This window comes from Gallus gallus, chromosome 4 (genome assembly GCF_016699485.2).
Source record: "Gallus gallus isolate bGalGal1 chromosome 4, bGalGal1.mat.broiler.GRCg7b, whole genome shotgun sequence".
Classification (NCBI taxonomy): Eukaryota; Metazoa; Chordata; class Aves; order Galliformes; family Phasianidae; genus Gallus; species Gallus gallus.
The window spans coordinates 37,533,234-37,546,582 of record NC_052535.1 but is presented as its reverse complement, the minus strand read 5'-3'; the positions used below and the strand labels follow the sequence as shown (position 1 = coordinate 37,546,582).

At 41.8% G+C, this 13,349-nt stretch overlaps 1 protein-coding gene across 1 annotated transcript; it reads left to right on the top strand.

Annotated features, from left to right (window-relative positions):
- Window positions 1-311: 311 nt before the first annotated feature.
- Window positions 312-12,990, top strand: CYP2U1 (cytochrome P450 family 2 subfamily U member 1). Its single transcript, XM_420491.8, has 5 exons — window positions 312-774; window positions 4,792-5,424; window positions 8,212-8,373; window positions 9,396-9,563; window positions 9,957-12,990. Exons 1-5 carry the CDS (start codon window positions 342-344, stop codon window positions 10,133-10,135), a joined length of 1,575 nt encoding a protein of 524 aa, XP_420491.5. The 5' UTR covers window positions 312-341; the 3' UTR covers window positions 10,136-12,990.
- Window positions 12,991-13,349: the final 359 nt, after the last annotated feature.

Sequence of the window (13,349 nt, the reverse complement as noted above, 5' to 3'; positions counted from 1 at the left end):
AGTAGCCTCGTGTAGCACCGAAGGGTTACATTTGAGGCTGCTGGTGCTGAGCATTTGAGGCTGCCCTGAGCGGAGAACCGAAATCACGTTCGTTCCAAAGGGCTGCAGGCATTCACCGAGAACAGCTCTGAGCTGCCATCGGCTCTTCCTCCGCGATTGCGGCTGTCGCTGCCCACACCCGGCCGCGCACGGGGCCCGGGCCGCTGAGGGGGTGGGCGGGAGGGTCAGCCCGCCTCAGGCCTCGCCTCCCGCCCGCCTCCCGCGGCCCGCCCGCCCCCGCCATCTTAATCCGCTACGCGCCGAGGGGGGGCGGGTAGGAGCGAGCGCAGCCACCTGAGAGGATGGCGGCGGGCACGACGGGCGGCGAGTGGCTTCTGCGAGCCCCCACCGCCACCGAGCTGCTGTTGGTGGCCGTGTGCTGGCTGGGCTGCTACTGGCTGCTGCGGCCGCGGGCGCCGCCGGGGCTGCCGCCGGGCCCCGCGCCCTGGCCGCTGGTGGGCAACTTCGCTTTCGCCCTGCTGCCGCTGCCGCTGCTGCGGAGGTGGGTGCTGGAGGTGTGGGGACGCGGTCGCGGCTCCCCCGTCTTCTCCCCCCACGTCTTCCTCACCGGCCTCACCAAGATGTACGGCAGCATCTTCCGGCTCTTTGTAGGCAGCCGGCCCTTCATCGTCCTCAACACCTTCGGGGCGGTGCGAGAGGCGCTGGTGCAGAAGGCGGAGGTGTTCAGCGACCGCCCCTCCGTCCCCATCGTCCTCATGATCACCCACAAGAAGGGTAAGGGCCCGGGTGGGGCTGGGGGGCTCTGCGCATAGCGGCTGCGGGCGGAGCGCGCTGAGGCAGCGCGGGGAGAGCCGTCCCGAGGTCCGTTGGCAGCCCCGCTAAGCGCGGCCTGGGAGAGGAAAGGGCAAGAGTGGCATTCGCGGTGATGCAGACAAACACAAACGCGTGGCAGCGGTGTGAGGGATGCAGCTCCCCTCGTACGGCACTGCGGTAGGGTCGTGCCGCCTGGCAAGTGGTTCCATCTGGAAGGTCGTTGCAGCTGTGCTTGGGAATAAGGAGGTACGTGAAGTGAGGTTGGTCTGTAAAACGGTCTGAATTGCACAGAATCACAGAATGGCAGGGGTTGGAAGGGACCTCAGGAGATCACTGTGTCCAACCCCCTGCTAAAACAGACTCCCTGCAATAGGTCACACAGGTAGGCAGGCATCCAGATGGGTCTTGAATATCTCTGTAGAAGGAGACTCCACAGCCTCTCTGGGCAGCGTGTTCCAGTGCTCCGTCACCCTTATCATAAAGTTCTTCCGAATTGTTATGTATCGCTGGACGTTAACTGTCACGAGGAGGTGAATTCCCCCCTGGTGTTGTAAAGTGAACTACAGGTACAGCGTACAGTGCTCAGAAAGCAGTAGGGAAATGTGTTATGGACTGCAGGGGCTGCCTGGCCCAGCACAAGGAGCTTCTCTGAAGGCCGCTGGGAGTTGCAGGTGCTTTCACTGGGCTGAACATTGGCACAGAATGGAGTACTCGACTTGCACTGTACTGGGATTGCATTACTGGCAAGGCAACAGTTGCAGGTCCAGTGGGCTACAACTGACATTAAGGATCATCAAGTTCCAACCCCCTGCTGCAGTCAGGGTTGCTCCACACCAGATCAGGCTGCCCAGAGCCCCATCCAACCTGGCCTTGAAAACCTCCAGAGACGGGGCAGCTGCAGCTTCTCTGGGCCTTCTCCAGACTGAACAAGCTCAACTCCTTCAGCCTTTCTTTGTAAGAACATCTTCATGACTCATCTTCCAATAGCTCTACGTCTTTCTTGTGCTGGGGACCCCAGAGCTGGAAGCAGTACTCCAGATGGGGCCTCATGAGAGAAGAGAAGAGAAATGCAGTCACCTCCCTCACCCTGCTGGTCATGCTGCTTTTGATGCAGCTCAGGATACAGTTAGCTTTCTGGGCTGCAAGTACACAGTTCATGTTGAGTTTCTCATCAACCAGCACCTCCGGGTCCATATCTGCAAGGCTACCCTCAATCCATTTTCTGCCCAGCCTGTATCTGTGCTTAGAAATCAGCAGGTGTCCATTTCAGATTCCTAGCTCTTCAGTGTGTAAACAAAATATTTTATTTCCAGGCTTTGTCTGTTCCTATTCTGAACAGTGCTTTAGTTCCTCCTTACCACATTCCAGTCTCACATAAAAATTACTTGAAAGGGGGTACGTGACAAAGGAGGAAATGCATTTAAAAAAAAAATCATTTTGGAAGAAAATAGTAAGGCAAGAAAAAAATCTAAGATAAGTGATTTATTTAAAACTTTACTGTTACTCTGTATGAGTATAATGTGAAAGAGAGAAGTGCTTATCGCGGCTGTGTTGCATGAGATGTAAATAAATTATTGTGTTTGGAGGAGAGCAAGCAGAAGCATCCCAAATGGCAAATAACTGCATTTCAACAACTGCGTAGCAAAAAAGGAAAGGACTTCTTAGCTGAGTAGGAACTCAGTGGAGAACGTAAGTTCAACATAGTTCTTAACCAAAGGTGGCTGTACACACATATGCAGAAGGAAAAACATTGGAATGTAGAGAAAAAGTCAGTTTTTTGATTTATTTTTATTTTAGTAAAGCATTTTTGTATCCTCCAGCTCTGGCGGGTAGCAAAGACCTGTGCGCCAGAGTGGATGGAGACTGAGTGTTTCCTTGCAGTGCTGCCCTGTGCGCTTCTAGACATGGGCATGGGGCAAGGCAGAAGTTGAATGTTCTCTGTCATGAATCCTGTTTGTCTGTGCTGCCAGCATTACAGCAACACTAAACCAAACAGTGAGAAATTAAGGGGGTGGGGGAATAACCTTGGGCAGAACTTGCCGTATTTGAACTTTTCATGTAAAAAGGGAGGTTTTGTTTGCTTGTCTGTGTGTCTGTTGCTTCGTTGGTTGTATTGGAAGGGCTTTAATTCTCAGCTAATAGAAATCTGCTCTCTTTAATCAGTACGAGGTCCTGATAATTCTGGGTTCTTGTTGCTTCACAATTTGTTTTTTCATTTTCTTCAAATTCATTTCTATGCTACTTTCACCTGTGCTGAGTGCTTTGAATTTTCAGTTTGTGCAGGGATTATCTGCAAAAACAGTTGACTGCTCTTCCATTATTGTTGCCTGCCAGTGATACGGTTGGCAGTTTAGTTATCTGTTACTCTAATTGTACTCTGTTCTTTCTCTGTAATCTGTTTCTCTCCTTTGTTACACTTTTCCAATTTGCAAATCAGTTCTTGCAGTTCTGCAATAGTGAGAGGCTTCAGGGCTTCAGAAGAAGTGCTGTGCAGCCTCTTTGCATGACTGCTGGAAAGGCTCTGGTAATGCAGGGAGAGGTTTGTTGCCTTGATTAGGAGAGACTTCGTTACACCTGAGGTAATCAGTCAGTTTTCTTCTGTGAGGTTATCTGGATTCTGAAACCAATTTTCCTAGTGACAGAAAGAGGAGATTGTGTATGTGTAGTTCATTTTGAGGACACTTGTTGTGGGATAAAAGTAATGATAAAGCATTGCTTTGTTACAAGATATCCACATTGTATTAGTTATTGGCCAAATGCAGCCCCTCAATAAGCCTCTTATTTCACCCATCCTTGTGTCTCCTTGATGGCAGCAGCACTAAATAGGAAATGTTGCTTTAAAAGAAGAGGATCTGAGAAGTTTTGGTTCTGTTTTAAAAGTGCTAGAGAATGGATAATGGTTTTGTACAGAGAAGGTGAAGTTCAGCTGATGGTCGGCTTGTACTGACTCATCATAACGCTCTGCTTGTTTTGTTTAGGACTTTCAAAACTAGGTCATGTGTTTGAATTTTTATTATTTTTCAGTCTAATTATGTGAATAGAATAGATAATGTAATCAGAAAATCTGGCTGTAAAGATTACCAGCTTTATGTTACATTGAACTATTTATACCTCTGGGACTGCAGACACTTCAGAGAACATCCATCTCCTGTATCTGCAGATGTCTGTCTGTAGATTTCTTACTTGTTTATTGGGGCTATGTATGTGAAATCTTAAGAGAAATGGAGGTGATGTTGAATATAGAAAAATGGTGCATCTTTCTGTTGCCAATTTTTTTTGTGACCTCTTCCATTTAAACTTAGCATTGAGATTTGCATCTGGTAGAAGAATTGATGTTGCTTTTATAAAGTAACTTTTTATTTCCAGTCAGAATTGATGATGTCACTATATTAGGAGAATGAAGGCAGCACTGGCCCTTGTTTTGATGACTTTAAACACTCTCAGGTTAACTGTGGAGTGTTAGAAAGAGTTTATTTTGGTTGTGCAGCAGAGGTGTTTCTATTTGTAAGTGAGCAATATTTATATGAAGCTGAGGAACTGAACTGTATTTCATAACGATATTATCTTGCAGAACGTGTGCCTAGAGGCACTGAAATGTAGAGATGCAAGTCAGGTTGTTGCCATGTGGCTCTTAATCTGTCTTCACTTTCCGTGTTTGTTTGCAGCACGTGTATCCTCTGTAGGTAAAAACAATACTTAGAGTAGGACTGTGTACACACACAAGCAGTGAGAAATCAGTAGAACAGAAGAAGAAAGAATTGCTGTTTTAATATCACATATTCTGTCTTGCTCAAAGAATTTGCATCTTTGCATCTCAGGACACTGAAATTCTTCCTCCTCTAGCTCCAAACCTGGGACAGCTGCTGTGTATCTTTCCCCCCCGTTTTGGCTTATGGTTTGCAGGCCTGTGTAACGGTTTCCCCTCTTTCCACTTGAAAAAAGAACAGCTTTGTTTCAGTCTGTTCTTTTCCTTTCCAGGTGTTATTTTTGCACCTTATGGCCCTGTGTGGAAGCAGCAGAGAAAATTCTCTCTCGCAACACTGCGGCATTTTGGAGTAGGAAGACACAGCTTAGAGCCCAAAATCATCGAGGAGCTGAAGTTCATAAAGAAAGAAATGCTGAAGCATGGAAAGGATTCATTTAGTCCCTTTCCAATTATTCGCAATGCGGTGTCTAATGTTATCTGCTCCATGGCCTTTGGCAGGCGTTTCAACTATGAAGATGTTGAGTTCAAGACGATGCTGAAGAACATGGCCCGTGCACTGGAGCTGAGCGTGAACAGCTCCATGATCCTGGTCAACATCTGCCCGTGGCTGTACTACCTTCCTTTCGGGCCTTTCAGGGAGCTTAGAAAAACAGAGTTAGATATTACGGCTTTTCTAAAGAAAATAATTGCACAGCACAGGGATACACTGGATGCAGCAAATCCCAGGGACTTCATTGATATGTACTTCCTCCATGCAGAAGAAGAGAAGAACAACAAGGAGAGCAGTTTTAATGAAGACTACCTATTTTTTATCATTGGAGATCTATTCATTGCAGGCACAGACACTACTTCCAACACGATATTGTGGTGCCTGCTCTACATGTCTCTCTACCCAGAAGTACAAGGTAAGACTATTCTTGGTGTTTTGTAAACTCCACTTGGATTTTCAGAATTGAAAGCAAACGGAAACACTATTAAAGTCATTAGGAGTGCTGCTACGTATCTATGTGCAACTTGAAAAGCAGGTATGTAATAAAACATCTTTTTCTATCCTACCCTACTATGATGATCTTTACGGTAGTGCTGTATATTAACTATCTCAGCTGTCTTTTATGCTGTGTCTGTGCATTTCTTCTGTTTTGGGACTGCTTTATCTTTTGCAAGTAACTCAAGGGAACTTCGGCATAGTGGTTTGGTGGTTGATTTTGGTTTCTTTCTTTCTTTCTTTTTGGCAATTGTTTTGTTCCAGGCTTACAGTGGCAGTGCAGTGATATGCAGTGGTAAGGAGGCTCCTGAACCTATCAGGGGACTCTGGAGAAGTGAAGCATTATCCATTATAAGTTTGATAAGATAAGTTTTCATTGCCAAAGAGTTACAGTTCATTTTGATTAAATATTTTTTTATACATGGTCTTGCTACAGTACATGTCATTGCAAAGGCAACATTTTTTTGTCCTATTTATCACATATAATTTGTTGAATTTAAACAAAACAAAGCAACTGATTTATTAACTTACTAGCAGCATCTGATGAAGTGAGAGTGCAAGAGAGCGCAGCAAATGCTTTCCACTAAAATGACTGTTAGATATACGCAGACTAAAACCTCAGCAGGATGGACAGAGTCCACTTGGGTAATTCTGCTTCAGTTTTTAATAGTGAACCACTTCCCCTTTGCCCAAGCTTCTTGCTAACCTGGAACAGAGTAAAACTCAAGTTATCGAAGAGCATTATAAACCAGGAATACTTTTATAAAGTACCTGAAATTTTGAAGTTGTCATGTACTGCAGCTGCTTTACAAATTAGCCAATGGATACTTGTTTATGATACCTATCTCTCTGCAGTAATCTCTTTAAATAGGTCAAGATCATAGTTTATTGTACAAAGTCAACACAAGCTGTTGGGCAAAGATTGCAAAATAGGGTATCAGTTCAGTATAGACAAGACAGAGTTCACAGAGGACGAATTGCATGGGCTCCTATTTTTTAATAGTTGTGTGTTATCACTGCTTGACTTGGTAGGTAGTTACAAGAATTAGATATGTTGTAAATTACACAAGTGAGAGCTGGACGGGTTTTGTGTGTTGTGTTTGTTTGTTTGAATCCCCCTTCCCTCTTGTCTGCTAATGAACGTGTGATAATTATTTTTGTCTTTTCTTCAGTTTTCTATCACTTCTACTACCTTTCTACAATTGCCTTTCTCCTTATGCCATGGCTGTTGTTAAACAATGTTTAATTAAGCTCAGTACCCTAGAGCATATACATCACTTAGCTATGTAATATAATTGTCTTCTAATATTGCATTCCTTATGTGTCCTGTGTGCTTGGGAATTAATGTATACACCTTATTTCTCTCTCTGCTCTCTCCCCCCGGTAATTTTTCCCCTGTCCCCTAAGAGTCTCCTTATTTTTTCTTTCTTTCTTTCTTTCTTTTTAAATTCTCATTTAAATTACTTTGAATATGCATACCTGAATGCAGGGCTATGATGTGCCAGTAAAAAAATAAATAATAATGAAACAAGTAGCAAAACCCACAGACCAGGTACCCATGGGCCACACTATTAACAGATCCATTACTGTTAAGCTATTTCTTGTTGTGCTCTTTATATGAGAATTTGTTTTCCTAGCAATCCCAATAGGTGGCAGCAAGTGCTCACTCATCACTACCCATATGATATTTCTGAATGCTCCTCTGTCACTGAAAACAGGGAATCAGTGAAAATCTTGGATCAGTGCTTGGGAATCTTGGAAAAAGCAAGGGAGTCAAGCACAAAATGTTCAGGGTATTAAGGGTAAAAAAATGAAAATGGACTTTTTTTTTAATTAAAAGTTGATTTTGATATTTTCTCCTCTCTCAGGATTTTCTATTGCTCTGTAGCTGGATTCTGAGTTACCTGGAATTTTAAAAGCAGCATCGTCCAGTCCAAGGGCAAAACAAATCTTGTGTCTCTGAAACTTCTCTTAATCAACTTTCTTTTATGCTGAGCCTTTAAGTGAGACAACAGGAGGAGCAAGTATTTTGAAACCTTCTGCTTTTCATGAGTGTGGAGATGAGCTCAGTCACTTCCGTTTTTCCTGTGGGGAAGGCATGTCTGATGCCTTCCTGGGTAAATGAGAAATAGCTGAGTTTAGATTCTGTGAGTAGAAAGTGGGAAACAGCAAAACAAGACTTACATGGCTTTAATGCCTACAGTAATAGCACCAGAATTCCTGCTCTGGAATGAAGTACCCAGAGCAACCTCATTTAAAGCTTTCCCCTTCCCTTCCCTTCCCTTCCCTTCCCTTCCCTTCCCTTCCCTTCCCTTCCCTTCCCTTCCCCTTTCTCTTTAAGGCAGGCCAGACTCTTAATGTTTTGACTATTCAAGCTACTGTATAGTTAAACTGTTAACTAAGGCTACAACTACATTTGGAACTGAAACAGAACTTTTCCTGTACTTTGCCAACATAGTAGCGCGCTGTCAGTGATTGTCCTCTCTTTAGCTTTACTCTGGACCCTTGTCAAGATTGTACTTGATTGGTTTCTTCGCTACTGAGACTGTTCTGTTGGCTTCTGCTGCCACAGTTATTTTGGCTAGAAGATCATGTATTGTAATTTTTGACACATTTATGTAAACACTGAAGCACAGATAAGTGAAACTGAGATTATGCCTTCTCATACATTGTACTTTTTTTTTTTTTCATCACTGTCTTTGAATAGAGAAAGTTCATGCAGAAATTGAAGCAGTTCTAGGACGTGACAAAGTTCCCTCTCTTGCCCACAAGGCTCAAATGCCCTTCACAGAGGCAACCATTATGGAAGTGCAGAGGATGACTGCAGTTGTTCCCCTTTCTATCCCACGAATGGCTTCAGAAACTGCTGGTAAGCATTTGTGGAGACTTAATACAGTGTTTCTTTTGTGGATGAAGATCTGATGGGACATCTGGTGAGAATTTACGGAGACCTCATTTGTCTATTAAAACCTGTAGCTCAAGTTTGTAAAATGCCATTTATATAGAGAGTGGTTGAGCCTGAGATATTCGTTAAGGTAAGCAGTATGTCTGACCTGATGTCCAGAATGTCTCTCAAATTTAGAGAGATGTCTTTTCTAGGGATCAGTTTATGTTGGCTGATGTGATTCGTGGTAGTTGGAAGCTGAGTCTACCTTTGTACCTGGAGTTGGTTTTGGCCACCTTACACAGAGGTCTGAAAAACTTACAAGTAACTGATTTGCTAAAACTTAAAAGGCGTATACAATACAAATAATAATAAATATGTTTTCTAAACTCCTTTTGTTGGCTGTAGGTTTTCACAAACATAGCTGAGAATTGGTTTAAGTCAGTGAGAGGCAGCAGTACTTGGCTTTCAAATCCAATTCTGAATTTATTTGATTTTTTTAATGTTTTGGCTTGCAGGACAATAAGATGCAACAATCTTAAATGAGACTAGTTGTCTGAAAACCCTCTAGTGATTACAGTTCAAAACACGTCTCTTCCTTACCTCCATCATCTCTGCACAGAAGTTCTGTAACAGCAGAGAACTGGGAGGAAACCAGGTCACAACATTTCCATTCAGCAGAGTGCATTTCTAATGACTGCTGCTGTGGCATTGGCATGCTGAAGGAGGCTTTGGAGAAGAGTAACATGGCTGAGGCTTCTCAGCTGCCTTTTCCCTGCAGGGAGCTGTTGCCATAACTTGGTTTCTTTCCAGCTGCTCTGGCCTGTGTGATGGTGACCCAGCCAGGCTAGCAGAAGTTACCTTCACTTCGAGTGCCCGTTACATTTGTAACCCACAGCTATAGGTCCATATTGGTGGTGGTTGTTGTTGTTTTTTAAATAAGTCTCCTGTGTTTGCTTCTAGCAGCTTATCAGATCCTCTGTCTTTGTGCTTTTTCTTTTTTAAAGTACTGCAGGGATATACTATTCCAAAGGGCAGTGTGATTGTGCCCAACTTGTGGTCGGTACACAGAGATCCTAATATTTGGGAGAACCCAGATGACTTCCAACCAACAAGATTTCTGGATGAAAATGGCCAGATAATTAAGAAAGAGGCATTCATTCCTTTTGGAATGGGTAAGATACCCACACACTGTTTTAGCAAGTGTAGGGCCTCAGAGGCGTGACGTTTAAAAGGACTCACAGGACTTGTTTTATTATTGCATTTTGGTGGCTTGCAAAATGGGTTGGGTTCTTAAAAGCTGCGGTTGCCGAGCAGAAATGAGAAACAATGAATCCTGCTTTGATAATACTTTTCCTATGGATGTAAGTACTGTTAATATCAAGCAGTAAAGCTTAGCAAAACTCAGACTCAAATATCAGAGACCGAAGCTTTGGAAGTCCATAACTTACTCATAGCTAGAGCAATTCTGCATTTGGAATACACTGGCATAGGAATTGCATGTGTGTTAACAAATGGATCAACAGTATAAAAAAACACTAATATGTCTCTTTCTAATTATTCTTTAGGTAAACGTGTGTGCATGGGAGAGCAGTTGGCAAAAATGGAGCTGTTCTTAATTTTTACAAGTCTAATGCAAAGCTTTACCTTTTTGTACCCTGAAAATGCTACAAAACCATCTATGGAGGGAAGGTTTGGTCTAACTTTAGCTCCCTGTCCATTCAAAATAATAGCTTTGGAGAGATGATACAACATCACAGATAGATGAAAAAGAAAGAAATGCTGCACTTTTAAAACCCAGCTTTATTTTCTTTCCAGTTTATTTTGTCACTTTCTTTCCAGAAAAACAGTAACTGCATAGGCTTTCATACCAATGAGGAAGATCCATTTGCAATTCTGGACAGAGAACTATTTATTTATTTTTTTGTCAGCTGTTGCATTCCACAAATGAACTGACAATATAGTTTGCAATCCGATATTAAAACTTGCTGGGCTTAACTCCTCTGTCTGTTAAGCTAAATACTGTTTGCTTGTCAAGTGTTAATTATGGGAGAATGGTCCAAAAGAGGCAGTTAATCCTATAGTGAATTTTAATTGTTATTTTGGTGAAAGCAGGATGTGAACTTTTATCAAATGACTGAAGGACATCATCTTAGAGAAGAATTAATGAATAAGAGGATGTTGTTAGCATTTTCTGTGCAAAGAAACATTACAAACATAGTGGAGTTCAAATAACAATGAATACTTTATTGAAAGAACTGAATGATAGCTCTTTTAACCTTGAAGCATTCTGTCTAGTGAGTAACTTACAGGTGGAGACTGGATCAAATCAGTCTCTATTCCTGGATCCAGATGTCCTTGATTATCAGAGCTTCCTGTAAACATGCAGGTACCAACTCTAAAAAAAACCATGCCAGGTTCATTTGGAGGCCTAGTGAATCGTTGCATATACCAGGTACTTAACCTGGAGATATGAAAGGAATGCACAGCCTCTGAATACAGATGATTTATTTCTAAATATAAATGAGAGCTAATTTCTCTAACGTAAAGCAGAACTCCGGTGCCAAGTAGGTATCCAAGACTACACATCTGTGATAACACTCTTCCCTGTTTTGCCTATGTCACAAATGATAGTCTGTTCTCTGGCTGCAACCTGGACAAGACCACCAGCCTGTTCATCAGGAAGACATCTGCATGGATAATCCTGAAGCTAGGGCTTGCACTAAGGTTCTTCCTTACAGGCAGTGTGGATGGTACTGCCACAACCTTTTTGGCTTTGAAAACTGGAATCTTACATCAAACACATGTCAACATAGTACTATAGATGTAGGCCTTAAAAGTTTAAACATAGAAATTAGGAATCTAACATACCTGAGGTTTGACTGTAGAGGCTGTTTCTTTGTTATCTTCTAAATGGTATAAAAAGATCTGTAGTCCACATAACATTATTGTATCAGAACCTTACTCTTTCCTCAAGTATAATTTTAGTGCTGTTTACTACTATCAAACTGAGCATCAGGGAAGCCTGTTTTTAGGTATTTCAAAATGGGGCGCTCAGTCTCGCTGCCTTTTATTTAAAAGGTTTTCAAATGTCTGATGTTTGAGGGATGTGTAACTGTTAACTTTTACATAACTGTTCTTTACCATCCTTCAATCTCTTTATACACTTTTTGATCTAGCAGAGTTTTATATTAGATGAAATAAATACAAATGTACTCTTCTAACGAACTTTTTTCCCCTTACTGGAGGTCTACAAAATACTAGCAGTCCTCCAGATGCAAAGTTCGCAAGACTGGGAGGTGAAATAAACTGTAAAGTGAAATTGGGAATTTGTAATTGGGAATCTGTAGCAGAAATTAAACCTATATTGTAAGAGAAAATTCAGTTCTTAAGCTGTAAATTCTCTCTATTCTTGTCTCTTTCTAAATCAAATCTTTAATAGCCAAATAGTGCCTGGCAAAGAATGCAGAATATTTTGGATTTCAGTTAAGGTTTTCTGTTAGCTGTTTTAAATTACATGGTGGCTTGATTTCTGAGTGATCAGTTGGTTGCTCGTGTACCCCACCACTTCTGTGAGACCTTCCAGTTTTTATTAAGGCTAGCTTTTGACTTTATAGGTTAGCCCATACTGTGCTATTATTATTATGATTTTGTATGAAACTTTTGAAAACCCCGTAGCACAAGAAGTTGAGTTTGGTACCAATGCTAATGATCTTGCACTAAAAGCCGACTGCATTGGATTAATAAGCATTTATTTCTTTAGCTTTATATTTTCCAATGAACAATGTACAGTTGGGATTTTTGTCTGGAAATCCTTAAAATAGTATATGCTTAATTGCAGAGCTGAATTAAGTGCTGATAATGTTTATCGTTCTGTCAAAATGCCTCTTTAAGCAATATAATGATGTTGGTGTGCAACTGATGATTTATATATCTGTCCTTTTAATCTCGAGGACATATTTGAAAAGCACTTTAGTATTTTTTTTTTCCTTTACTGATTCCAAAGAAGACACAATTCACATAACCACATCGTATGTGGAATTACATGTATTTGTGTTCATCTCGCCTGCTGAGTTTAGTGTGAAATGTCATCCTTAAAAGTTGTCCTCCTACAAATAGCACTTTGGAAGTGCAGTTTCTTGGCAATACCTATAATCAAACACCCACTGTATAACAAGCTGAAAACACTGATATGATGCTGCAGACATGTCAATATCTGCCAGAATGCAAGATGATGCTGGAAATAACAATAAAGACTTGCCTTTCGTTGCTTCCAGAGGCACTGAATTTATGTAGAATGCTATGAAAGTTAACAATAGCAAGAAAGTATTAGCGGTTCAAAACTGTGTTGCCATTGGTGGTAAACTGTAAGTAAAGTGGTAGCAGATTTAATTTATACTGTAAATGCATCCATCCCCTACTATTATTATTATTATTATTATTTTCAGAAGACAAAGCATCTCAAATGCCTTACTGGAAAAAAATGTATGTTTGTATAAGCAAACAGCTATTTCTGAATGCTGAAGATGTCTTTATTTCTAAAAATGACTTCAGAATTTGCTTCAGTGTAATTTTATGTTTAATAAAGTCATTCTTAAGTAAGTGTTTGACAGCTTTGCGTAGTCATTTTAATGAATTCTATTTGTCGGCCTAAGCCTGTGATATTTCATGTTGTACGTTTTTGAGTGAGATGAAGAGTCAAGGGGCAGGGGAGGGGAAAAGTAGAATTGGGAAGAATATAATACCAGGCATGTTGCGAGCAAGTAATAGAATATGTTTCTTTATTCTCACAATGCAGCTTTAAAAGCCCTGTTACTCAGAATAAAAGGAGAAGAATGCAGATGAGGAAGATAATGGGCAGAAGCTGCTAAGAGGAGACGCAGTCTGAAGACCAAGGTGGGGAAGGAACAGATCAGTGGGCAGAGCTGAAGGGTTATTTTCTGTAGAGGGGTCAGAGAGCC

Bases quoted from the DNA above. Each gene is read 5' to 3' on its own strand.
- CYP2U1 (XM_420491.8), top strand. From the start codon at position 342: ATGGCGGCGGGCACGACGGGCGGCGAGTGGCTTCTGCGAGCCCCCACC. The intron at 8,374-9,395 runs GTAAGCATTTGT...TCTTTTTTAAAG, and splicing joins AATGGCTTCAGAAACTGCTG to TACTGCAGGGATATACTATT. The intron at 9,564-9,956 runs GTAAGATACCCA...ATTATTCTTTAG, and splicing joins ATTCATTCCTTTTGGAATGG to GTAAACGTGTGTGCATGGGA.